The 27,872-nt window shown below is 42.6% G+C and overlaps 1 protein-coding gene across 8 annotated transcripts; it reads right to left on the reverse strand.

Moving 5' to 3' along the window:
- On the reverse strand, positions 1 to 27,822 carry LOC142898697 (microphthalmia-associated transcription factor-like). Of its 8 annotated transcripts, none has more exons than XM_076041796.1 (10): positions 27,483 to 27,822; positions 16,325 to 16,562; positions 7,409 to 7,624; positions 7,188 to 7,283; positions 6,727 to 6,844; positions 6,380 to 6,472; positions 6,237 to 6,290; positions 6,030 to 6,105; positions 4,837 to 4,984; positions 1 to 3,277 (listed from the first exon to the last, which is right to left on the reverse strand). In XM_076041796.1, the coding sequence occupies exons 1-10, from the start codon at positions 27,584 to 27,586 to the stop codon at positions 2,855 to 2,857; spliced, it is 1,566 nt and encodes a 521-aa protein (XP_075897911.1). In that variant the 5' UTR covers positions 27,587 to 27,822; the 3' UTR covers positions 1 to 2,854. The 8 variants fall into 8 exon arrangements, with proteins under 8 accessions (XP_075897911.1, XP_075897908.1, XP_075897909.1 ...); XM_076041793.1 differs by having other exon boundaries at positions 7,400 to 7,624; XM_076041794.1 differs by lacking the exon at positions 27,483 to 27,822 and adding an exon at positions 20,972 to 22,997.
- Positions 27,823 to 27,872: the final 50 nt, after the last annotated feature.

Here is a 27,872-nt window from a genome sequence, read left to right on the forward strand (position 1 = left end):
TTTGTAATATAAAATTATGTTTATTTTCTTCAAATTTGGCAAAACATTTTGGCAGTCATCACTTAGAACTACATTCACACTCATCTCAAAAAGGATGATGAACCTTCGAAATAACTCCGGCCTTCGGCGTGGACAAGCATGACGAACTGCTACCTCCAAAAGTGTTCAGTATTAAATAACTATATGTGAATAAATAATTATATGATTAAAGCTAGAGAGCAAACTAAGTCCAACAGTGAAGAACCATTCGTAAACTAAATGGCCTTAGGCTAGTTTCTGTTGCTACAAGAACTGTAACACTGTCAACAAAACCTATGAGAAACATTTTATGTTTGTTTTTCAAATTTGGAGCACTAGCATACAAACGAGCACTAAGCACTAAGCTTGTGGAAAAAAGAAGAGGAAAATCAACAGAAAGTGAATTTGTAATTATAGTTTATCTCAACTTGAAATTATTACTATTTAGCTTTACCCAATTACAGTTTATTTCCAATTTTTTTTTTTTAAAGGAACAAAACAGCCTAGGATATCGATCAATCTCGAAGTTAGCTGCCACTGCTAATACAGTGTTGGAGTTTGGCTCGAGCCGTACAGTTTTGAACTGCCCTTACAGTTTTATAGACGAACCAAACCAGCACCTCGTGTGAACATTTTGTAGCGCCGTGTGGCTGCAAAAATGTCCACACAAAGCTTAAAGATAGTTTAACAGAAGACTTAGACTTAGTCTTATTGCTGTTACATTTCTAGTCCCAGGTTGAAGTCAAGTTTGGAGCCATAGTGTCATTGGGCAACATTTTAAAGGGGCAATATGGCTCCTTCAAGGTGAGATGAAAAATTTGAAAATAAATAATATCAAAATATAATTTACGTATGTTCCTTATGTTTTAATGTGTACTTTTACTCAAAGTATTATGATTTTAAGTTATTCATTTAATACTGAACTCTTTTTTTAAAATGACTCGTGGTTCGAGTCTTTAACCTTATTCTAACAGAAGGCTTGTGTGCATGCTGCTTTCTCATATTTCATGACAGTTAATTCAGTTATTCTATAAAGCACCAAATACCTTAATGTACTTCAAATTTAGAAAAAGAGAAAGAAAAAAAAATACGGCATCACTGTGAAACGTGTCAGACTTCACTGTCATTACAGAAACTACTGTAAGGCACTTAAATCAATCAAGCACATAATCACGTCGATACTTTGTTAGACTACTTCATCAGGAGATCACACCGTCCAGACAATTTGCCGCTCCGCAAAAAAACTTGCATAGTTTGACAACACTGAGGCTGTGCCGTAACAGGGCTCTCAAAATATGGCAGGTAGTCATCATCAAAATGTAATATGCCACAATGTGTTAAATAAAACAATTTGCCCAACTACACAACAGCGGTACACCATTGAGGATCTACAGTCTCAAAATATTGCAGTATTTGAAAGGCCAAATACAATAGTTAGTCTATGCATAGATAAAAATAAGAACAATTTTTTTTAATTTACAGACTTGATTCCAGTGTTTTTGACAAAGTCATGCATTTCATACAAAATCCGATGGCAGTCTCCTTATACTCCTTGGCAAATACAAATGTTCACATCATGGAAAAAAAATGGATGTAAAATGTCAACACAGGTTTAAAAAAAAAAAAAAAATAGGAAATGAACGGACAAATACAAAATATGTCATGAACTCTGCAATGAAACAGCTGCTGTTCTAACCACTGCAGCCAGGAAGCCAAGAACACAATAAAATAGTTGATTTGTGTTTTTTTTTCCAGAACAATTATCCATGGATGAATGAAGCTTAGTAAAGTAATCAGACCTAGTGAAATCAGTAGTGTACGCAGAGGCTAGAGCAGGTATTTCCTATTCAGTTCTATCGCAACAAGAAACAATCATTTATTTACTTTATGAAGCTTTTTTTTAAAAAAAAAAAAAAAAAAACTGAAAAAAAGTATACAGGCCAAAACCTGGCATACTGCTGGGAAATCAAGAGGACGCATCCATGTTAAAAATAAAAAATACGCCTCTATTGCTTAAACGATTATGAGACTAACAGGATCTGTTATTAAGGATTGAAATGATCTGAAAGGAGAGATTTGAGCTTCACATTCTTCTTGTGCTTTCATTAGTTGATTCAGTCCAAAAAAAAAAAATGTTTTAAATACCTTTTATATAAATTAGCTTTTCTGTGGGGAATGTATACACGAGTTTACAACAGATACATAAATAGGATCGATATAAATACAAATGATTTATATTTTTCGGAGAAAGGAAGTCTCACAGGAAAAAAGGAAGACCAAGGACTCGTCTCGAAGCCGAGGGACGTGTGCACAACAATACAACACATCTCGAGGAGGCATCGTCACATTCAGGTTCAAGCTAAGACACCGGGAGTGTAAAGCACTACAGTAATAAATAGATTTGTTTCTCTACCAGTATTGCTATTAATTTAAAAAGTAGTGTCCATCTCACCACGTCGTATCTACACATCTGACCATGATTCACGTCTTCCCTAGATTCTTTGGAATCAATTGAAATACAATAATCAAGCCTTCATTCAAAGAATTTGTGATTATTATTTTTTTAAATATAAAAGCAAATTATATATTTCCGGAGCTCATTGTCATCGGCGCGAGTTGATTAGAGAAAAAGCCTTTTCTGTGACAACGATATCACGAGAAAAACTAGTAAAAACAAACGACAAAAACAACAACGAGGAAACAATGAATGAAAAAGATTCAATACATGTAAACGTTGGGGGGGGGGGGGGGGGCAAAAAGACACAGAAGGTGGGGAGAGAGAGAGAAAAGCCGACCTTCAGCAGCAAGGGAGAGCGCCGTCTTCCAGCAGGGGGTGCTAACAGCCCTGCTCGTTCTCATCCATGCTCACGCTGCTCTTGCGGCTGCTGTCCTTTGAGGCGTCTGGGGAGACGGACGAGAGCAACGGGTCCCCTCCCCTCACCGGAGACAAGTTGTCTTCCATGAGGATGTCGTTCAGTTTGGAGCCCGGCTTGCCGTGGACGGCGTAGTGGCCCTCGGGGAAGGCGTGGTGGCCCTCGTTCAGATCCAGCGTGCCGGCCGCGTCCGGGGCGCAGGCCGGGTGCTGCTGCTGCTGCTGCTGCTGCTGCTGCTGCTGGTGGTGCGGGTGCAGTGTGTAAATGTCCTGGTGGCACTCCTCCAGCGCGCTCTCCTGTTTTATGGCTCGGCTGCTGAGTTCGGCCGGGCAGAGAGCCGAGGTGGCAATGGCCAGACCGTGGGCCCGGGCCTGCATCTCCAACTCCTGGGGTGGGGAGACAGCAGTGAGGGACCTGGTTAGTCAGAGTGAAAGAGTTTTTGGCACCGGAGGAGGAAATTCCTCCACAACTGGCAAAAGAAATTTAAAAAACAGGGCAGTGTTTCTCAACTGGTGGGTCACGGCCCAAAAGTAGGTCGCGGAGCTGTTTTGATTGGGTCACAGCTTCGTGAGCAGTCCTCCCCCCCCCCCTCTTTTTTTTTATTTTGTCTTTCTACACTACATACATATACTGAAGACATCAAATATATGAGCAAGGAAAAGCACGTTAAATAACTTTAATAAATTTTCACTTTTTTTGGAAGGTGGCTATTTTGAAGAGTTATTTTACACTTTTATTGTTTCCTACATAACTCCATGTGTGTTTATATGTAGTTTTGATGACTTCATTGAAAAACTGCAAATGTCAATAGTCATGAGAATGTCTTTTCATCCATCCATCCATCCTGCACTCAGGGTCGCTGGCTGTTTTTGCTAAGGCGCCATAGGTTTTCTAACCATCAATCACCATCAGCTCGATGAAACATTTCCTTCGCTTGAGACCTGCTGCCTCGTTTGGTGCAGCCATTGCAAGCCCAAGTGTTGTGAAGAAAGTTTTTAAAACACACACAAAAAATCTTTGAAAAATCTTTGATGACAGGAATTGATTACGTTAAGTTGTCCGGGTGTCCAAAAACTTTTTTCCACTGCCAAACAGTCCACTCACTCCTGATGGGAAGTTCCCTAAATCCATCTCCTATACAAACCAAGTCACTAAAAATGTTTTCAGGTTCTAACTATAACAGATACCATGCAACTTATATGGAAAAAGGACAAAAAAAAAACAACCAAACATTTATATGGTACGTGGACTGGACAAATTCCTACATCATCTGAAACTATGAACCAAAAGCAGGTGCAGAGTTGAGTGATGAAACAAACAACTTCACAGCAAACTTAGAAAAGGAAAATCACTGAGGAAATCTTGTCTGTCAGAACAGTCGTCTGTCAGCTCTCTCCGTTTACAAGCAACTGACTGGAAGAAAGAGGCAGGTGTGCTCCAGCGGCAGCCGGTAGTGGCAGTGCCCGCAGGTGTGACCTCCCCTCAGGAGGCCAATCAGACACAGTGCTCATCAAGTGTGGCATCGTGAGAAAATTGAAATGCTAAAATCCCACTTTCTTCTGATAAGCAGCTGCAGCTGAATCTTCAGTAGCGAGACTCACACTCACTTCCTTTATTCATTCTTTCTTTGTCTCTTGTTGAGTTTTTTGTCCTGCCAAAACTAAATGGTACCCGGTTGGACAGGTTTGAGATTAGTTAAGCCCGATCGAGGGTTTGGCAGGATGTGACAATGCTGAATGCCATGTCCTGCTAAATCTTGATGGATTTTGAATGGCTGTCAAAATTGTCAGTATTTCTACCATCCAATGAGTTAAGAAGCCTTTAAATGATATTTTGAGAGTGGTTGTCATGGCTACAGTCTTGTTTAACTGTCCTCAACAACACCTTTAGCAAAAATAAATAAATTAATGAATTAATCCTCCAAGCATCATATCCATGGTTTTACCTGTATCCTCAACATGAGATGTCGATTGGCGTGCTCCAGCTTCTTCTGGCGATTCTCCAGCTCCTTGGCCCTCTGCTGCTCTCGCTGCAGCTTCCTGATGTAGTCGACAGACGCCTTCAGGATGGTGCCTTTGTTCCAGCGCATGTCCCTGAAAAAAGCACCAAGCACCAGTTACACCTGCTGTCGTCAGTCAGTTAGGTGATGCTGGCTCAGAAAAAGCAAGAACTGTTTGGCTGCTGTGAAAGATCACTGGCTGGCGTGACGTCGGTCGGAGAGAAAAACTAAACAAGGCAGCAGAGCCTTGTTTAAGTACCGAGGGGTGAACAGCAGTGGAAGGTTTTAGACGTGAAAGCTTTTGTTCCAAATCTCATAATTCACACACTAAATTCGACTAGGTTGCCCCAAAATACTGCAAGGTCGATTTCCCAGTATCCGATTTCAAGTTTACGACTAGCTAATTTTAAGCTAGCCTGCTAATGCCATTATCTGCTACTACACGCAACTCATTTTTTGGACCCACTAGACAAACTGTACCCAGTTGATCGTTTTTTTTCCTTCAGATGACAACATTCGCCCAAAGTAAACACTAAGAGCACAGGTTGCAAAGGAAATAAAAAGACGTCTGAAACATGGTGTGGAATAGAAACACCTGTGATAACAGAAGCAACAAACGGGCCTGTTATACCGTTATGGCTTCTCAGTGTGACACTGCAGAGGCCCCCCAAAGAAAATGATTCTGAAAATTCCACCCTGGGATAAAGACGTTCAGAAGTTATCGCTGACATTCAAGGGTTTTTTATTTTTTGTTTTTTGTGGGTGAGGAAAAGGTTTCTCAGTAGCGGTGGTTCAACACAAAGGACAAAGAAGGTATTTAGGACAAAAAAATTCCTCTCCCAAGAAGGACACGGACACGGTTTGTCTAAACTGTAGCGTGGAACCCTTACATTAGCTTCACATAATTTTTGAAACGCAAGTTTTCAGCTTGAAATGTCAAGCACATTTCCCTTAAATATGCAGGTATGACTTCTCCTTCAACGACCACCACTTGTACGTTATAAAGGCTGAACAGTTCACAGAAAACCTAGGAGGATCTAGAAGAGGGGAATAACTCTGCAGTGTGAGTGTATTTCTTCCTCTTTTCTTTTCTTTTTTTTTCTCAGTTCTTAGGGTCGGGTACAGGAAGCAGAACTTACGGGTCATTGGACTTTGGAATCAAAGCGCCCAATTCCTTGATTCGGTCGTTGATGTTAAACCGTCGCCTTCTCTCAACTAAAAAACAGACACAAGAGAAATAAAGTCACCGTCAGATGTTGGTTAAGTTAATGTTAAAGATGCAACTATGGCTAAGATGGCCACGTTTCTCCTGTTCACAATCCAAATATAAATCATAGAAAACTCACTTAGGTTGTGGTTATCCTTCTTCTGCCGCTCCTTTGCCATAGCTCTAACTTCTGCTGAAGACAAAATGGACGGTCAACGAAAACCAAAAAAAACAAAACAGTGGAGTGTGGGTAAAAAGCACGGCAGAAAACTAGGTACGCACCAACGGGGAAACCTTCAGGCCTTTGATAGTTCTCAAACTTGCCACAGGATCCAGACTTATCCAGCATGTGCATGATGGCCGGTGATTGTGAAACTGCACGGAAAACATGTGTTTTAGTAAAAAAAAAAAAAAAAACAACACATCAAACATGAGTAGAGTGGACACAAATAAGTTCGGAGGCATTTCAGTCCTGCACAGTCAACATCCCCATGCAGAGGGGGAGAACAGGAAGTTCACTAAAAATAAAATGGTGCAACGCTAGCGTGCACAGAGGCCTGGGGAGCTCAACTTGCAGCAGTTGGAGAGAGATTTTTGCCCCATATTGGCTTTTGTTTGGCGCTGCTCACCGGCGTATTCCCTTTTGATGTTGGGCAGGTTGGCCGGGCAGGAGTTGCTGATGGGAAGGCCTTGCTGGGACATACTCTGATTCCCATACATGTCCATGAGGTTCGCCGGCACGGGGATCTAAAAGAGACACGGCAAAGGCGGCAGTGAGAGGAAACATCATCAAGAGCTGAATCTGGCTTCTAAGAGAAGATGAGCATTCCTAGAAAAGGGGATGAAAGAGAAGCAACCCTGCAGCCAATTGGTTACCGAAGTCTAAATCTGTTGTGTGTTGAAACAACTATTTGTGGCGGGGTGGGGGTGTTGGGGAAGTGTGGGGGGGGCCATGTCACGCCTCGCCGAAGAGATTTTCTTTGGTGGCAACATCATCGTGATGAAAGGCTTTGGAGATCTTTACATTGCGTACAACATTAACAGCTACTTCCAGTGCAGAAAAAGTCAGCAAGAGTGGCCAACCACGTACCGTGTTGGCCATCTGAAGTCCTGGATCCATCATTCCGAGAATTTCATCGCTGTAACTGGACTCCAGACTGATAATGTCGTCGATGACATCGTCCATCTAATAAAAAAAAGAAAAAAAAGTGAGAGACAAGCAAGATTCGTCAGGACGTAAAGGAAAAAGGTGCGAGAGCCGTGTGCCCCGTCTCCCTTCCCCCCCCCCCAAACCCTGCTCACCTCTCTCACCTCTTTCTCGCAGTTGGCGCTCAGGGTCAGTAAGGCCATAGGGCTGTTGGGGGCGCTGTTGCCCGGCCCTGGCGGCATGCCCCCGTGGTCAGAGGTCTGGTTGGGGCAGGGCAAGCTCAATACCTGCGAGCCGAGCTTCCCCAGGTAGCGCTTGACCTGCTGCTGCTGCGAGCGCTGGATGTGGTACTTGGTTGGGTTCTCCAGGTGAGTCTGGACCTGCAGCAGCAGCGGGAGGAAGGAGAGGCAGGAGGTTGACGTTGGCTTCTGTTATTATTCTCACCTCGTTTTAGATTTTTACGCCCACAGTTAAGTTGTTCCTTTGTAAAAGCGCAGCTGTAATAGAAGCAACAGAACCTTTATTTTTTTTGCCCGCGGTGCCTTATTTTAGATTAAAAAAACCGGGCTAAATATACCTCAAAGTCTCATCTGCGCAAAAGACTCAATGTTAAAACAAACGTGGCAGCCGCATCAAAGCTTTTGTCGGAGTCCATTTCCGCCGTTGATCCCTCCGATGTCTTGAAACAACAACTCAGCATTTATAGTCCACTTATTAGAATGAAAACGCACACAAACCTTTTGTTTTCCTTTTGAAAGGCTAGTTAGGACCTCAGAGCATTAATCCCTGCATGATACTTATGATCCAGATAAGTGACTGCAGGATGAATAAACAAACTCCAGACACAAAATATGTCAGGCTGTGACATTTTAAATGAAGCGGCGCTGCTGCATTCCAGCTCCCAAATGGCGTCTATATTTAAAACTCCTTGTTTATTGCCTGAACTGCATAATGCAGTGATCCACGCACAGCAATGCAGACCCGACTCAGCAGTCAGAAAAGGGCAGCAGCTAACAGCTCAGCCCAACAATCAGTTTATGGGAAAAGACATAGTTCTACACATACCTCATACGGATGGTATCCAAGCATCTCAAGCATCATGGAGAAAAAAGTGGGCCGTTCAAGTTCGAAATAAAAAAAACAACTTACTAGTTAAAACTTCTGTTTTTAAGAAGTGCAGCCACTGCTTCCTACTTGGTTTGCACAAGGGGACTGAGGCAGGACTGAGACCTCAAGCTCATCTCTTTAAGAGGCCGGCAAAGTAATTAGTTATGCATGTTAGCCAATCTCAGTTTAGGACAATGGGCTTTTTTAAAATTTGTGTTGTTTTATGTAAAATGTGAATTTATTCCTTCATGGTGAATCACTTGACGTTAGGATATGGCACTAACAGTCAGTCCCTTTGTCTCCAGAAGGCCAGCCCTGTTACTGAAAACATGCTGGAGGCTATCTGTTGCTACATCTACTTTTTTTTTTTTTTTAACCCTGTTGTTGCCCCTTGTATTCCCACTTCAACAAAACACAAAGAATTCAGACTGTTGGATCTTTGTTTCTCCTAAATTCCCTTAATGACTCTGAATTTAATGACCAAATGGTCGAGAACGTGCACAAAGTGTCACTGAATGAAGCCCGAACGGATGATGTGGAGTTCAGTTACTTGTTTGAACGTATGTATTTTTTCTTAGGCTTAAGCTGGGTGGATTTGGGTTCATTAGCAGAGCTCAGCAGGTCAGAGGCTCTCCGTGAACTCCGTGAAAACTTCTTCTGTCTGCGCTCCACACAAGAGGGCGAAGAAAAATAACTGACTTTCGCAACGGCATTATTAAGCTTGAGAAAACAAACAAGCAATGCCAAAACGCGGAATCTATTTTTTTTTTTTTTAAATGAACCCAAACAAAACTGAGAAGCAATTTCATTGAAACAACTTTTGAATGATGCACAAGTACTGATACAGTGATTTACTGGACAACGCAGTATATCTGTAATTTTAGCCGCAAACAAATAAAAATGTACTTAGTTGACTGAATGAAAGTGTGAAAAATAAGATTAAGTAACAACAAATAATGCTATGATAATAATAACCCTAATAATAATGATAATAATAATAATAATAATAATAATAATAATAATAATAATAATAATAATAATAATAATGAAGAACTAATACATTTAAAAGTAAACCTTGAGTTACAAAAAAACCCCATCCAAAGACACATACAGCCGAAGCTGACCAACCACAGCATGTACAGTGCAGTATGATTTCTTGGAAATGACAGATTACCAGAAAAGGCTCATCATCATCATCATCATCATCATCATCATCATCATCATCCTTTTCCTCCTCCTCATCATCATGATCATGATCATCATCATGATTATCATCATCATCATCATGATTATCATCATCATCATCATCACCATCAATGGGGCAACATAGGCGTAATTTAAGGACTTATACAGGTGGACCGACAATGAAGTTGAAGCAACGTCTGAGTGTTGAGAGTACATTGGAATATAAGGTAGAAAAGAATATATATATATATATATTTGAATTTTCATTCAAATCAGTTTGAATGAAAATTGCATTTAAAAAAAAAAGTCTCAGTCAAACGCTGCAGGTAGCAGGAAGAAGATGCTCTAATTGGTCACATGACCCCCACCACCCCCACTTTTTTTTTTGTTTTATCTCTTTACACCTTATTCCCTGTAAATCTTAAAAAAAATAAGAAAAAAAAAAAAACTTCAGTGTGCATTCACAACATGCAAACTGTGGCCCTGTGGTGGTCGAATGGCTCCCTCTCTGACTGGGAGGAGAGTCTTCAGTGGGATTCTTTTTTCCCCATCCTCATCTACAAGGCCATTGTTCTGGCAGCGACGCTCATGTGAGATCCCAATTAACTTGCATCCCCCACAGGTGTGACTGTGATTAGCTGCAGCTGTAAATCTTTGTGACGAGGTCGTAAAAGTGCCACCCACCGCAGACGGGGACGTGGTTACAGAAGGTTACAGAAGGTTGATGATCTATTGGTCTGGGTTCGGGTCAAAGGTGAGGAAAGGACGGCTCGAGTTTTTATCATTCAACAAGTCTTTTCGCTTTTGCTGCGGCAATTCGCTGCAGGTTTATTTAATTGGGGTACATCATGACACCTTAATGCTCAAGTCTTTTTTTATTCCCCCAAATATTCATGCTTGCCCCTGGCATGCAGGTATTACTTAACAGCGCAACACAATTAAGCGCTTCATAAATGGTGGACCACAGTGACGCCGAAAATAAGCTGTAGACGTCAGCAAACTAACCAGAAATGGTGAATGAGGAATCGGCTTGAGCCGTAATAGGAAATGCAATTATTCGCAGACTTGGCCATGATCGATTGGTAAGAAATACTAGTTACCAGTTCCAGTAATGAGCGGGACTCTGGCTCCTGAGGATTTTTTTCAATCTCAATTTTTGATCGTTTTTTTGGTTACAGATTGATTGTACGTAACAATTAAATCCTAACTTATTTTTATTTAAAATCCATAAAGTCTCTATTTTGTACTTCTTACCATTTGTGCACTTATTCGTCAAGGAATCCGGATTCAGCAATAGCTTTTGTACCTGCCTACTTTTTATTCTTTGTTCCTTGAGTCCTGCATGTTTAGTTAGATCTTTAGTAATTCATTTGATGTTGCATAAATATTTAAATTAAATTCCCAAAACTTTGTTTGTCCCCAAGGGTCAATTAAAAGTCACACGGCGTAGTTTCAACTTGTAATGGGAACAGAAGAAAGTGGGCGAGTTGAACAGCTGTGCATTTAGAGCATTAATGCAACAAGGTAAAGGCAAAGTAAAAGGTGTACTATAAAAAAAAAAAAAAAAAAAAGTGAGTCATGGGTGTATGACAATAAATTATGCATCATATAATAAACAGTATAACATAGCACAGGAATCATTTTGGTTTCAAAGGTGTGCGAAATGAGTCCACACTGAAAAATGCACCATTACTGGGCCTAAGTGGTGTAATGGCATTTCTGTTAGCGAGCTAACAATCTCCTAGCTACACTGGCTCCCTCCTGGCTCATTTTAATCAGGCATGAACGCTGTTGTTATCAATTGTCAAATTCGCTGTCTTCTTTGCCATTCGCTGTTCAAAAAAGACAAAGATGCCAATGAAGAAAAAAGCATTGTCACATCGGTGCAAAGTTAAAGAATGCGATTTGAGACAACTACATCCAGATTAGGGCTCCACAGAATAGAGCACTGCAGGGAAGTGTACTAACAGAACCATGCGATTTGCTTTGAATTCATCACATGATCTCCTGGGGGTCCCGGAGCCCAAGGTGGCAACCCTGCCGTGAGTGTTCAGGCACAGCAAGATGTTTGTTCGACACTGACACAAAGGGCCACTACTGACTCTGACATCTCTCTCTGTCTGTCTGTCTGTGCTGTGTCTTTTAAATTCACACAGCCACACAACTGACAGCTGTCATTGTCCCAAAATAGAAACAAAGACGGTGCACAGAGGACGGCGCTCTGACGGCGGCCTCCTTCTTGCTCTCTGTGGGGTTATAATACAATCATTAACGCCATTATGTGGAGACCACAAAGTATAGAGGTGCTGAATATATATTTCAACACCTTGCTATGGAAAGTGCAAGAAATGCCACTCTGTTCTCTTATTCAACAGCGATATTCAATGCACTCAACACGCTGGACAGTGAGCTAATATACGGTTGTTGCTGTCACCACAGAAATATAGAGATTTTGCTGGTTTGCTGTGAGATGAAATTAACATCTCACAGATTTTAACATTTCCCTGCATGTGTTCCAAACTTTTGGCTCCTGCCTAATTAATTTTCTCTTTCTCACAACAACAGAGCCAACTAAACAACCTCCTTATTCTTAGGTGCTGCACATTGTTGGATGCTGCATTGTCTTGCCATGTTGAGTTCTCATTATTACATTATATTACATTTCCCAAACAAACAGAGTCAGTGGTGTTTTGTCAAGATATCGAACACGTCAATTGATTCAAAACATGTAAAAATGCGTCAGTCATAGAAAAATGTGCATCAGCTGAACATGTATATCTTTTAGTGTTGTTCTTTTCTTTTGAAGTACTTTTTCTTTAAAAAAAAAAAAAAATCATCATCCCACATGATTAAGATGATCTCACTGAGTTTACTACATGACCCCCCCCCCCCCCCCGGGAGCCGCAGAATAATGTGCCTGCCAACACATACGGCAGGTTGGTTTCGATAAACGTGTCTGAGTGAGAAAAATTCATTCGCAGTGGATGCATAGGAAGAAACCGCTCCAGCATCCTCACATAGCAAACCCACACTGGTTCTACAGCAGTGTGGAATTTAAAAGAGCTCAAGTCGTGCTCTGATCCACGTCCTTCAGTTTTCATAAAAGCTCACAGGCAGAGAAATTGATTTGTCAGTAATCTGAGCGCCGGTGGCGTTTGACCTTTATTTTACCCAACGCCAGTTAAAGATATCTCTTTTCTTTCTTTATTTAAAGTACATGTTGGGGAGATGTGACATCAACAGCGAACTCACAGCATCAGCGACCGCAGCGAACAAGACGGCTCGTTGTTCGCAGCTCATCTTTTGGCCATCAGCAGCCCAGAGGGTCTCGGCAACATAACCTCCCAACAGCCCCGGCATGCTCGGCAGACGGACGCACAAAGCGTCCCGCTGTGCTGACAAAAAGCACACTGCTGCGTGTTTTTCTGACTTCCATGCTCCGGGCATTCCGTGATGCCTCTTCCAGGATACATTAACAACGAGTGGCTTCGTTTTGCCACGCGGGGCGAGAAGAATGGGCCACTGTGTCTCGCCGCTAAGCTGCTAACGTGCGGCGCGGCACTCGCAGACAACAACTGCGACTGAGGGAACAACCTGGCCGACACGCACGCGTGGGTCCGGTTGAAACTGAAGATAAGTGGGTGTGGATTTCAATTATCTGTAATTGATGCAATCAATAGGAAGTTGTGCTACCGGGGGGACGGCGGTAGAATTAACAAGCGGTTTAGTCAATGAGCCTCTTTAATGAATAAATGCACTCTCGATTATCGTACCGTTATTTGGAATGTTTATGCGTCGACCTAAAGTTTGACTGGTGGGGCCACAATGGGTTCTAAAATTTGACCGAGGGGGGCGGAGCAGGAGCAGATGGATGGAGTGTTTTGGTGACCCACCTCATATGAGGAAAAAATATATCATGGGAAATATAGTAAATCAACAAGCGTCTTTGAAGCCCCACGGAATTTAGCTCTTTATTGAAATGACTCTTAAAACACTGAAAAAATTAATGAAATACAGCTATTTTAATTCTTACTTACTATTAATATAATTTCTTCAAGTTCGGCAGGCCGGATAAAAAAGCTTAACGGGCTGCATATGGCCCCCGGGCCGTAGTTTGCCCATGCCTGACCTAAAGTCTTGCTGAATTTACATGCAAATCAGCCAAAACGTGCGATATGAAGGTGCCATCTTCAACGGCATTGTGGTGCGTTAACAGTCACAGCGCGCACTGGTTGCACAACACAAGTGAAACGTATGTTTTGTGCCGAGAGGGCTTGAAGTGAACTTTGTTCTTTTCACTTGCACCGTTAACACTTTGGGAGAAAAGAAAAGTGGAGAAATCATTTTTTAACCCTTTTAGGATGTTATCCTCCAGAAATATCAAAGCTGCGATTTTTTCCCCCCCGTCTTCTCCTTTCTCTTAAATATGCCGTGGAATGAAAGCAGCGAGGGCTAATTACGAGCATTCTTCACTGAATTAGCGTTCAGTGTGTGGTAAGGCTGTGCTCGCCTTTGTCTTGATCCCCCAAACTGATCCCGTACTTATTCCCCGGGAGGTCAGAGGTCACTTGGTTAATTAAGGGCCCAATCAGTCTTTAGATAAACTCATCTGAGCTTAATGTTTGCACTTTTTGAGGTCCTGCAGCTGTGCCTGGTACCCCTGAGCTGTGTGTGGACTCTGCTAATCTACCCACAGACAGGGGAGCAGGTTAACCCAGCTCAACAGCGCCAAGCTGGAACGGCCTTTTCATTTCAGGACTTCAGTCAATGAAGAATGTCTGTAAGCTCTCGCCAAAGCGGAGAAATTACTCCAACTTAATGTATTGTACACAAGGCCAAGGTTTGGGTTGGGTGGGTGGGTGGGCGAGGGGGTCGTCCTAAACCTCTCAAAGAGCTGCAGATTATTGGGAGTAAGCAATGTTTACGTGGAGGACAATGTTTCCAATGGATGGATGTAGCGTGTGTTTGTCCTTCGCCACTGGCCCATGCCACACACATCCACTTGGTGATGAAAGTGCAGCTGGCCAAGTAACCATGAAATCCCTGAGAGTGCTGTTGATGTGTTGCGGATGAAACAAGTTCAACAAAGATTACTCAGTTCTTTATACTGGTGCTACTGTGCACTTCATTAACACAAACCCTTGAAGTAAAACTTGTCTTTCTCGTTCCTGATGGCCGTTGCTAAGCTGCAAACTGTCTCCTCAGAGTACAAACATGCTAGATAATTCTTCTAGAAACCGCTAAGGGGATCAGCAAAAAGTTTCAAGCCAAACCAAGGAGGGGATGAATCGATTTAAAAATGCAACGCACAAAAAAATGTGCATACACTGAGATGTGGCTGTAAACGATGAGTTCAGTTTTTTTTCAAATGCTACAAACTTCAGAAAATCAAATGAACTGATTTAAAGAAGTTTCTATGTATGGCAAAAAAAAATAATCTGTCTTGTCTTGTCTTGAAAGAAAGAAGCACAAACACACAAATTGGGCACTTTGAAAACCAAAGCAGTGAAAACTGAGACATAACTATGAACCATTACATCAAATTGTACATCATAGTTTTCATCCCAGCTTGACTGCAACAGGAGCCCTCACCAATTAAGGCTGGTTTCTTTCCCACTTTCCTTATATCAAGAGAAAGGACACAACAACACACCGACACAACAACACACCAGCTCTGACTGCTTTCTTATTCTTTTTGATGTTTGCTGTTACTTCAGCAACCCTCAAGGCAAATCTCCCCAGATAAAAATCTCATGAAAAATGGAAAAAGTTCACAGAAAGTTCACACAGTTTAGCTTAAAACCCCCAATTCCAATTTTAAACCTTTAAAGGAATCAAGCTTCGCAACACTGAACAAAAAACATCTAGCAATATTTGCTATAAAAACTTTTTAAGCCTACGACTGTGAGTAGAACGAAGCATTTCTAGGAAAAGAAATCCTATAACCATACAAACACAAAACTATAATTGAAGATAGTTACTACGAGGCCGTAAATATCTTAAATTGGAGGCTGTTTTTGTGCTTTGCTAATGATTAATTAATGAAGGAAATTGTTCCCAAAATAAGAGAAACAAATGTCACCAAAACAAACGCGCCGCCGCGCGGAATACGATCGGGACGAAAACTCTTGCGAAACGAAGAAGAAACGAAGAAACGAGCGTGAAAAAGAGAGAAAACACTCACCAAAATGTGCCTTGTTAAAACGCGCCCTCCAGCAAGACGCTCTCTCTTCTCGTACAGAAAAACCTTAGCAGGATCCTGTCCCTTTGACTGCCACGGAATCTGAGCTACGAAAAGATGTGAATCTGGCCGAGCAAATAGGATTAAAGATGGCTAAATCCAAATGGCTGGAAGCACAGCGTGCATTCAGAAGGAATTCTCTCAGGAAAGATAATCCCCATGTACGCATTTTAACACACTTCACTCACTCTCGTGTTTTTTAAACTCACGGCCGTAGTAAAACCACTGCTGACTGACTATCCACCTCCACCCCCAACCCCCAACCCCCACCCCCACCCCACACACACACACACACACACACACACACACACACACACACACACACACACACACGCAGGGATCAGTCAATATACTATAAATACAGAGGTGCCCCGGGTTGTTCAGACTGCAACAGTGACACATCCATCTTCTTATTCCAGAGGTGGAAACTTTGCCCTCACAACACACACACATACACACACTGTGATAACTGTGACTCATCACACACTTGGACTCCGAGTCCCTTCCCTTCCGCCACAAACCTCCAACCCTGGGCCCTCTCTCTTACCTTGAGCACCTCCATTGGCACTTGTGAGGCGTGTGGCAAACTGGCCGGGACGCTGACATTGATGGCGGGGGTCTGCGGCGCAGCCGTCTGCGGGTACTGGGCGGCCTGTTGCCTCTGCTGCTCCCGGCGCTCCTGCTCCTGGAGCTGCTCCCGCATCAGCTGTTGGCGCAGCAGGATGCGTGATGTCATGGCAGAGGAGCCCAGCGGGGGTTTGGAGGTGCAGCGCTGGTCCGACGGGCTGTAGGGGTGGGGATGGGGGGTGGGGGCATGCCCAGATGAGTGAGCAGGAGACAGCGGGGATGCGACGGCGAGACAGATGCAGGTGAAGAGAGGCGAAAGGAGAAGAAAGTGATAACGGGGGAGACGGGAGAGGGTAGAGACGGGTCAGGAGAAGAGGAGGAGGTCAAGCAAAAGAGATGGCGAGGGGAGAGATTAGCGGGCAGGGCAGGGCAGGGCAGGGCAGGGCAGACAGAATGAATCAAGGGTTAACACGAGGTCGACCGATCTGAGAGATCTTTGCTTTAAAGTCTTTAAAGTGGAAATAAACTTTTCTCTACCCTGGTGTACTCAGCTGGTAGCGGTGTTGGGACGCGCGCAGCTAAAGACACTCTTCAACGAGACAGAAAGTTGCTTCTCAGTACATGAATGGATAGGTGGATGGATGGATGGATGGATGGATGGATGTATAGATGGATGGGTGGGTGGGTGGATGGATGAATGGGTGGATGGATGGATGAATGGATGGATGGGTGGGTGGGTGGATGGATGAGTGGATGGATGGATGAGTGGATGGGTGGATGGATGGATGGATAGGTGGATGGATGGATGGATAGGTGGATAGGTGGATGGATGAGTGGATGGATGGATGGATGGATGGATGGATAGGTGGATGGATGAGTGAATGGATGGATGGATGGATGGATGGATGGATGAATGGATGGATGGATGGGTGGGTGGATGGATGGATGAATGGATGGATGGATGGATGGATGGGTGGGTGGATGGATGAGTGAATGGATGGATGGATGGATGGATGGATGAGTGAATGGATGGATGGATGGATGGATGGATGGATGGATGAATGGATGGATGGATGGGTGAGTGGATGGATAGATGGGTGGATGGATGGATGGATGGAAGAGACACCGCAGAGCAGTAGCAGGTCCTGTTACTTACCTGATGGAATTAAAAGGAAACATGTTTTAACACGGCTGCAGACCTTCACACAACAAGAGAGCCCTTTATTTGTCTTTTCCTTTTCGTTCTGTTCCTCATTGCTTCTGCATTATATGGCCTACATTATTACAACATGAAGCTACCGGCCTATCCTCGCATGCACAGGTGTTTTTAAAAGCACAATTTTTTATCATCAACCAGATGTCAAAGACGAGGACACCTTGGCCAAGAAGGACTGTGAAGAAAAGCAGGAATGGCTCATTACCAGGAACTCCTCAGCTTCTTATGAAACCACAATTGTTGCGCAATGGCGCAAAATGATGCATACGTTGCCTGTTTTCCGTGACAGGTGAGCTATTGTGTCTGCACTTCATTTTTTATTTTTTCAACTGAAGCTAAATTGACAACATGGCCACGGCCACAACCCAATGGGTTTTTATATAACTTGCAATATGTTTTCTTACCATTAAATGCGACAACATTTTACACGCTGTGCCTTTTTTGAAAAAAAAAACCTGACAGTTTAGTTAAAAGTTAAGTCAAAGCCTTTTAATATTCTTCTCCACTTTAAAAATAACACAAGCGAATTACACTTGAGACTTGAGAAAAGGCTGAAGTGTCTGACGACGATGACGACGAGAGCGCAAAATCTTCAGCTGCGGCCCCGAAAGCCTTTTTTTTTCTTCCTTGAACATTTACAGAGAATGAACCACAACAAAGAGGAACCGATTTCACAAACGGTTGCGTCAATGTTCCCTCTGTCTTGACTGTAGACGGCGGCTCCCCAGACCGCTGCCTGCCTAAAATAGAGAAACTCTGCTGAAGCAGAAGTTGTCGGCGTGGAGCCTTCATCGAGTGAGTGATCCTTCTGACAAAACTCGGTAAAATGTCTGGCCAATCCAGCTGTGCAGTAATCGCACTAATTAGCCGGTCGAGTCAAACACGGCTTCAGTCGACGGAGTATTCGGTGGGTGTTGAGCCCCTCGACATACCATAATTCTCCCCCCGACCACTGCGCATAATCTCGTTGTCCGACACCCCACCCACTGAACCCAGCACAAGAGAGAAATGTGCTACAAAAAGAAAACATTCCCCTTATAATACTGCGTTTTACGTAATATGCTAGAATTGGACTGGTTTCAGATATTGGATATATTCAAAATATAATTTTGTTTTTGTTTTTGCAATTTTTGGCCACTCTTACTTTTCCCCATCAACCCAGCTCTTATCAAGATGACTGTCTCTTTTAACTGTTTTCTTGTGAACTTTCTAATGTAAAGCACTGAGTGTCCCCGTCTGGCGCCACTAATACAATCAGGATCTCTTTCATCCCTTGGCCATTAGACTGTACAGCATATCAATCAATATATCAATGTATCTATCTGTCTATAATGACTTGGAAATAAGATTTGTTACCCAGCCGGAACAAAGGCTGAAGCTAATTCTCAGAGCTGCAGCACACAGGGTCTCCAAACCCGACAGCTTTTTTTATTTTTTTCATCCAGTTCCTTCCTTTGTACTTCAACCCACTACAATGAATCAGGTTTAAAGTTCATATAATTCCTCTGTCTGTGTGACTTTGGGCGATTGTGTTTCCTTTCATCCTGTAAGTTTCAAACAAAAGTCACTGGATCTAATTATTTAACAGTTTCCCCCCCACCCCCTTTTTTTCTTTTTTACTCAAGTGCAAGAACCGATTCCTTTGATTCTTTCCCTCCACTTTCTTTAATCTGCTTCCTTGTTTGAGTGAATTCAACACAAAAGAGGATTCTTCGGGCTAATCCTTTTGTTTCCAGTGAGAATAAATGCAAAGGTTTATTTAAATTTAAAACAAAAAAACTAAAACAAAAAAAAAATAATCTGCACTGATGCTACCTGGCGTAGCGCTCATTGCCTGAAATCCTCTGGAACGGTGCCTTTGTAACTTTACAGTGTTGTCTGCACGCACACAAGGAAACACCACTCTGTACTTTCCTTCTATATTTCTCTGATTTTTTTTTATCAGAAATATATCATGATGTTTAATTATGTAGGTTTTTTTGCTGCTTAACGCTAACATTAGCACTAATACAGAAGCATATTCAATGTGATTGTTAATAACAAAATGTTTTTTTGTTACTAAAGCTCCACATCGACAGTCAGCTGCAGATGCATGATTCTTGTGATTTATCAATGACAAAAATTGTCACCGCAAAATTTTACTTCAACTATTTTGATGTTGATTACTCTGTATAATTGAGACAAATTCATGTTTACTTTCTGTCTGCCTCCAGCATTTGTTTTAATTGATGATCACTGCGGATGACTTTCAGAACTATTCATAGTGACATATAATAAACTAACAGCTGCCAGAAATTTTGCCATGATAGTGAATGACATAATCAATGTAAGATGTAATTGACATAAAATGAAATAAACACATACAATTGGACATTTTAAGATATCTTCTCTAGAAACAATTAACAGTTGTGTTTTTATCCATTAATAACAAGTATTTGTTCATTAATATTTGCAGGTCCAGAGTGGGTAAGTTTGTAACGAGATATATGGTAATACTATTTGCCAGTTTCTATCAATGTATTAAAAAAAAATATGCAAGATTAAGTGGGTCAACCATGAGAAAGACAGAACGTGCAACATTTCCTTTCTCACCACTAGGTGCTAACAAGTCGCACACACTGGGCCTTTAACAGTCGACTGGCTTTTTTGCCAATCGCACACACAGAAAATCTCTTATTAGCCACGTTTAAAAAAAAAAAAAAACTCGTGCATGTACGCATGTGCACACCTCCTCTCATGTTTGTGTGTATCAGAAAGAAGAGAGGGGGGAGTAAAACAATGGCTGCATAGAGCTGAAAAGCTCCACCCACCCAACTCATGATCTCTCTGATTCTGCTCAATACTCTACTCCATCGCACTCCACTGTATCTGCTCCAGTAAGGAGGTGACTCTGATGCAGGATTTTAATGACAAATCGAGTCGCTGTGCATCCAGACAGAGCAGCGTGGGCAGCGACGTTCAGAGAGGAGGCTTGAGCAGAATTGCAACACGGAGCTAATTATGGGTAAATAACAAGCAGAGAGAGAGAGAGAGAGAGAGAGAGAGAGAGAGAGAGAGAGAGAGAGAGAGAGAGAGCACGCCGCACACACAGAGCCTTGCAGCCGCCACGTGCAAACAGCTCTGCCTAATGGACAATAACGGTACAACATCTCCTCCCAGAAGTTTTTCCACAGTCACAAAGAAGTGCAGGAATAAAGCGTGAGAAAAACCCTCAGACCAGCCAACAACTCGTTATTCTAATCATTTAAATCCCAAACTGGCTTGACTGCTTTAAACCTCCAACTAGAAGCTAAACACACCTCCTGAACATGAATATGTTTACACTGCCCTTCATGTTACACGCACACAAATGTCAAAGAAAAATCACGCCTGAATTCATGCCGACTATGTTGCAGATGCGGCCATACTCACACTGGGTCAAACGAACAGGGCCTGTACACTTGCACTCGCGCCGCCTCCATGTTTGTTTGTTTTGTTTTTTCCTCAAGGTGCACCGCCCGCCCTTGGACAGCTATGAAAGTCATGCCGGCGGTGCTGCAGCAGAGCTGAAAGTGTGTCACAGGGGGGAGGCTCCGGTTGCCGGCCTGAAATCTCCAATCGCCACGCAGAGTCCAAGACAGGAGGGACCAGCCCAAGAACAGCGGCGCGCAGGAGAGGGCGAGTGCTGCCTGCTGGAAACACACCGTCCATCAACATGCTGCCTGGACAGATATGGTTTCACTCAGGGATGTGTGTCACTGTTGCGCAGTCGACAAGGACTAGGCTGGGAACGGCACGACTCCTGATTCACCTTTTGCGGAAATGCTGATTTTACCTGTTAAAGTGTCACTCGCACCCTTTTCTGCGACAGAGGGAACTGACTTATTCTCAACCTTTTGACACACACACTAGTTCTAAAGCTTCTAATATGGATTTTTATTATAGTGCAGTGAAGAGGAGCTATAGTTGGTTATGATATGAAATGAAACAAGTAAGGAAAAGTAAAATAAAAATAAAACAAGCAACAATTATGGTGCTAATGTCTGAAATCTCACCTCGCAAGACAGCTTGATTCATCTCAGTGTCCAAAGTGTCAAACGTATTTCTAGGAAGCCAGAATCTAGCAGCGGGACCAATACAAAACATTTCAGAGAAGTAGGAGGTACTTTTGGCCAAGGTTGAGTTGTCATAAAAACAGTGCTATCAGCTTGCCCAACTTGGCGTCAAATCCGATTGGTCTGAAAATGAATATGGTCTGGAAAGAAGGAATAATCCAACCAAGGATGGAAACATCTGTCCAGGTTATGTCAGGTCATGCTCTGTGAGTAAACAGGATTGCAGTTCAGCGTAAGACATTCAGAGCGAGACAAATCACTTGGACAAGTATATTATTCACACCATAAAGCGAGTGAGCAGGTGATGTCAAAGAATTGTTGAGGGAACTCTGATAATCCCCTGGAAGAAAACGGTGTTTCCTGTGAGTAACGCAACATTAGGCACACGATTTTCACCGCTTTAGTATCAAACGGAATGTTCAAAGGCATCAAATCATACCGTATCCCATCATGCGTGACTCACTTCACAATGTTTTCTGACCGTAATATTTGTCTCTATCACTGAACGGGTGCATCCTTTACATTCCTTCGATTGAAAAACCTCAGAAAAATGTGCGCTGAAACCAATGTGTTGTCAAAGGTCACGCAAACCTTTTTTTTTAGCAAAAACAACTCCAGGCAGGTGTTCATCAATATTCATATCTTCCACGTCACAGAAGTCATGCACAGACAAACAAGAGATGACAAAATATATCACAGCACAATGGCATTTTTAGCCCAAATATGTGCAAGGTACCACACAGCACCAGTTTTAAGAGCATTTTTGCACGAGGCTGCAAACAGAGGGCTACAAACTGGGTTCAAATTAACTTCCCAACTAAAAGACACCCACCAAATGTAATTCAGCCCTTATTAAACCTCCCCCTCCTGCCCTCCAGGGGGCGCTCTTTCCTCTCTTAGCTCTGTATTTTTTTTTTTAGAAAGCATTCATGAGGACTAATTTATGGAAGTACCGGAGCTGCTGGAGGACAAAGCGGCACAAAGTCACGGCAGGGTCGGCCGAAAATGGCAGCCAAGAAACAGCTGCATGACAACCCAGTCCAGCAACAAGCTGTTTGTCCTCTGCACTACAACAACTGTACTCTGTACTACAACAACCTCTCAGCTGGCCCACAGCTCAGCGACTGTGACCCGGCGTGACAGGACATCGATCCACCCGGACTCCCCTGCTGATCACAACACCTCGCGTGTACTGCAGATGGCGTTATCCACATGGGGCTGTTACTGGCAGGCGATAATAAGAAGCATCTGCGGAGTTGCAGGTGTTGAGTAGAGAGCATCAATTACACTCGGGGGGGGGGGCTAAAATGTAAAGATTTAAATAGGAAGGAGGAGGCACGCAACAATATCTGTGAGATTTGTGAAAAACAGATGAATAAAAGCCATTAAACGATTATTCTACAAAGATATGAGCCTAACAGGCGAACCAGGCCAAAGTCGACTGTTGGCCATTAAACTTCTTTTTTGCACATTTATTTTGTGGAGCAATGAATGGTGATGGTGGCGTGTTTTTGACTATACATATATATATATATATATATATATATATATATATATATATATATATATATATATATATATTATTTTTTTAATTGTGGCACAAACAAAAAGGCATACTTTTTAATTAGTTGTAATAACTATCTAGCTTCACTGACATATTGTGTATACATTGCTTTCTTACAATTGATTTCATCAAAATTCCCTTCAATTGTTTTCATATTGGTTGAAAACAATAATTCTCTTAAAGGCAAGGAAAGTTTTTAAACATCTCCGTTGCTTCCAGGAATGGTAGAAACTGATTTCAAAACTAACCAACTTCTGCAAAACTCCTCAGGAAAACAAAACAACAACATTTGGGCCTAGAACCCACCAACACTTCCTGATGATGCTCATTATGAAACTGTCTGTCTCACACACAGTCACCTCTTAAAAAGAAAACATGTGCCTGCCAGAAATAATGCAACTTCTAAATCCCTCATCACCCTAAAATAAAAACAGTGCCGCCAGTAACGTCTGCAGCATCCAGAGAGCTGATTAAACTCAACACAGAAATCTGTGTAGCTACAGTTGGGTTAACTCAACCAAGCGAGAAACAAGAATTCACTTCTAAAGGTAAATATAAAGCAGCTTTGCTGTCATTATACATTTTGTACAATGAAACTGTGAGATCATTGTAATTCAAAAGCCAAGTTACCAGAACACTGAGCCATCCAAGGACAAACAGGTGAAATTGTAAACTCATTCTGAGGAGCAGTCAAAGCGATTACGTGTCCGTAAAAGGCAGGAATACCGCAGTTAGGGGCGTGTATGAACCGCCGTATGTTATGTGATGTTGTAGTACCTACTATTGACCAACAGATGTCGACAAAGTTGAAGATCTGCAAAATTTAAACTGAAACGTAAAAAAAAAAAAAAAAAAAAGTAACGCCTCCGGATTCCATAGTTTCCTACATAGCAATGAAACGGAAAGACACAAAACTATTTAAATTATTAAATACAGCAAAAAACAATCATGAGTCCAAGTCCAGACTAATGAAGCACCACAACATCTGTCTGTGTCATTTAGCTCTCTAGCCAGTCCGGCTTCAGTCTGCCTGGCACGACACACACACACACACACACACACACACACACACACACACACACACACACACACACACACACACACACACACACACACACACACAAAATTTATGATTAATGAGCTCATTGGAGACTATTTTATTTTAGGATAAAGACGTATATCACCCACTCTAAAGGGTTCAAATATCATTTGAAGTTGTCTTCACATGCTGTTGTAAAAAGTCTCCCATTCAATGGTATTGGTACTGTTATTTTCACAAGTTCAAGTTTATTCTTCTATTTATCAAAATTGGTTTAAAGGACAGAAACTAACTAAAATGTGTTTCAATATATAACACTGTCTAACATTCTGCAATGTGTTTGAGGAAAAAAAAAAAAAAGAGTGTCCCAGTCCAGTAAAAAGTAAATAATAGCTATTTAACCCCCAGCGCTCCCTGAACATTAAATGTCCTTTTTTGCAGTAAAAGGAAGAAAGCAAAGAGGCGTTTTCAATATCTTAATCAGTAGCTGTTCAAATATTGCCAAAAGTCTTTCAAGGTAAACTTTGCACTTGGATGAAAAGAAAATGTTTGTTGAGAAAAAACAAATTATGTTGGCTAGAGTGAAATATCTTGTAATACAGACAAGAAAAAGTCTATAGCCAGATCTATGCCAGAAATCATCAAAATATTAATGTCAAGGTTTCGTAAAGATGCACTTTCATAATTAGAACGCAATATTCTCGGTTGCTTAAATATCCTGCTTTTCTCAAGTGACGCCTGCAAAAAAAAATATAACAAATTCTCCTCTCAGCTGCAGACATAACACATCCTCTGCTAAATTTATACCGCTTATTTACACTGCATAGATGACTTGTCTCACCGCTTGTCTCACATTTATATTTGGCACAGAGTCTGGCGCTTCGTCTGCAGCCGTCAGAACGCCGTCAAACTAATACAGAGGCAGCGAAGACAAAGGGACGACGAGAGAGGAGGATTTTACCCGCAAAAGCTTAAGTGAGACCTGAGTGAGTCCCATTTTAGATCTTAAATTTAGCCACAGTGAACGGCGGCACGGCCGCGGAAGGCGCCCAAACATCATTCGGACTAATTTTATCCATTTTTGCGCAACAACTTCTTACAGCAGCGTCAGCGTGATTGCTCACTTGCTGGGTCATCCTCATGTGACGGCATGAGGAAGTGGGATGCGTTCAATCAAAACAACTTCTCGAGAAAGCGGCGCTACTTTTTCCAGGGTGAATTAGCAAAACAAGCACAGATTTTCAGCGCCGGAGTTGCGGCCACGTCGAGGTTCGGCCTTGAAAACGGGTCTCCCAGAAACCAGCACAACAGACTCAGCCCGTGTACGTGTAACAGTATAATGACATTACACTAATGAAGAAATTTGTTTAAAAAAATGCCAGACTGGGTCGACGGGCTGGGCCTTACAAGACGGCAGCTCCTTTATCTCGCTGAACATTTGGGGGTTTGGGATTCACAGAAAAACAAATAAGCAGCATCTGAGAGAAAATGTCAAGAGCCGCCGGGGAAAAAGAGGGAGAATAGACGCAGCCCAAAATGTCTGCAAAAAGAGCTCTGTGCGAACACAGTGCCGTAGTGTCCTCCACTCAACTCCCCCTGACAATGAAGCCATGTATTACTACCACTAAACTGCGTGACTGCAACGTGTGGACAGGAAACACACATATTTATTCATGCGGCCACGCTCTGCAACACACATACAACATATTGTTTTAACACCGCCGTCGTCATCACTAGCACAGGGGCTAAGCCGAGGTTTTCACAGCTTCCCACTTTTTCTTTCAACAGATTCATCATCTACTTTACGCTATTTTTTATTTTCATCAACCCTGTGAAACGACAGCCCACTGCGTCATTTTGTAGAAACAGTGAGAAAGCTTTTCTCTACTTCCAATAGAAAAAGGTTAAGGTCTATCTATCGTATCTAACCCAGAGATTTGAGGCAGGAAATATATTTAACAATTCAAACAACATGGCTCATCTTGTTTACTTTGAGCAGGCAGGGAAAGTTTTGTTTCCACCTCTCCCACAGCAAAATAATTTGCCTGACTTTTCTATCTACATTCTAGCCTCACACACTTGGCTGTAAAAGCTGAAAAGAAAGGTTTTGTTATCAGCTAGAGCTATTTGTTATAACAAGCGGGAAATATTGCAAATGATGGAAAGCCCACTTATCGACATCTTCATCCACATCGAGACAACGGTTACAGAGTGACAGCTTTTATGAAGAGATTTTAAAAAAATAAATAAATGGATATCTGTTGTCGCTACGCTGTCCCAGAAGACCTTCATTTTCCTTCGTTCTATCTCCCCTATGCTCAGCTAATAATGTCTTGGCTGCAAGTTGTATGAGGTTGGTGGCACCGAACACTTGGCCGAACTCTCTGCAGAAAAACAAAAATGCACATATCTTCCAAAAGGTCACGCTGCTATCAATTTGCCCATGCACACGTAGTCTGCATCAAGGGGAAATGACACAGAACTCTGACACTGACAACAGTGTTTCCAGTAAAATTAAAGGTGAGAAAGTTCGCATCAAAACCATAATGACCTAACTCAACTTTAGTCGCAGTCGTTAACTGCACTTGTGTTTATGTCCTGAAACACAGTAGGGTTATTAAGTCTCCCAACCAGCAGTTGACAGGAAGATAATTGTTCTGAAAATATTTTAAGCATTTTTTTTTTTTTTTTACTGCAACACTCACATCACATAGATGAGTTGTGGGGATTTGACCACATCTAGATGTAATATCCTGCACTAGTTAAAATAAATATTGTGTATCCTGGTGATAATAATATGCACTGGGTCATGCACTGCACGCACACTGCCTCACAAACCGACCATAACATTCTCCCTGGGAGCATTTAAGGTGTATCCACGAAGACTAAAAGTCGAGTCATCAGCTGTGTGAAGCTCATTTGCCAACCACACAAGCGAGCTGCATCTTCCTCGACTGATCTGTCTGCTCCTCCGAGAGCTAATATTTGAAGTTGATGTTGACAAGACAACACCCAAATGTTGCATAACTTCACGTCCAACAGGATAACAACAAGGAATGGGAGACAACTTGTGAGCGCGGTCAACGGGAGGGATGTTGGGATGACACAGGCGGCGGAGACGCTCCGGACAACTCTCATAAAAGTCAGCAACCCCCAATTATCACCTCAACACCAAACGCGCCGCAGCTCGGAAAAATAACTGTCCTCCTCAGCCTCGCAACTGACCTGTTTTTCAGAGGTTGACTCTTCAGCTCGTAGTAGGTTTTGGGCTCCTCTTGAAAGTCCTCTTCGACCTCGAAGTCGGGAACTATTCCCGATTCGGACTGCATTCTTGCAGAGGTCAACTTTAGGAGCCGTTAAAGCCCCTAAAAAAAACGGCGCACAGTCGGTGTGTGTGTGTGTGTGTGCGCCGCCGTACTTGCTCAGTACCGACCGCTGTCACCGTGAGCTGCCTCCGTCCCGCGACCCGGAGCTCTGTAGTCCTCCGCGGCCGGGAAGCGCTGCGCCGCCGACCGGCTGCCGGCGCCCAGCGGACTGCAGCGACCAGGATGCACCTCGGCTGTCAATGTCAGCACGCGCCTCATTGGCTGCGAAAACAGCCGATGAGCAGCAGAG

The sequence above is a fragment of the Nelusetta ayraudi genome, unplaced genomic scaffold (assembly GCF_046127955.1).
Source record: "Nelusetta ayraudi isolate G7.1 ecotype Tasmania unplaced genomic scaffold, CSIRO-AGI_Nayr_v1 ptg000070l, whole genome shotgun sequence".
In the NCBI taxonomy this organism is placed as follows: Eukaryota; Metazoa; Chordata; class Actinopteri; order Tetraodontiformes; family Monacanthidae; genus Nelusetta; species Nelusetta ayraudi.

What these genes read in the sequence shown, in the direction of transcription:
- LOC142898697 (XM_076041791.1), bottom strand. Translation starts at nt 21,084, where the DNA reads ATGACTTTCATAGCTGTCCAAGGGCGGGCGGTGCACCTTGAGGAAAAA. An exon ending in GCGAGAAAGAGGTGAGAGAG is followed by an intron (nt 7,284 to 7,399) that starts GTGAGCAGGGTT and finishes TTTTTTTATTAG; the next exon opens with ATGGACGATGTCATCGACGA. An exon ending in GACTTCAGATGGCCAACACG is followed by an intron (nt 6,845 to 7,187) that starts GTACGTGGTTGG and finishes TGTCTCTTTTAG; the next exon opens with ATCCCCGTGCCGGCGAACCT.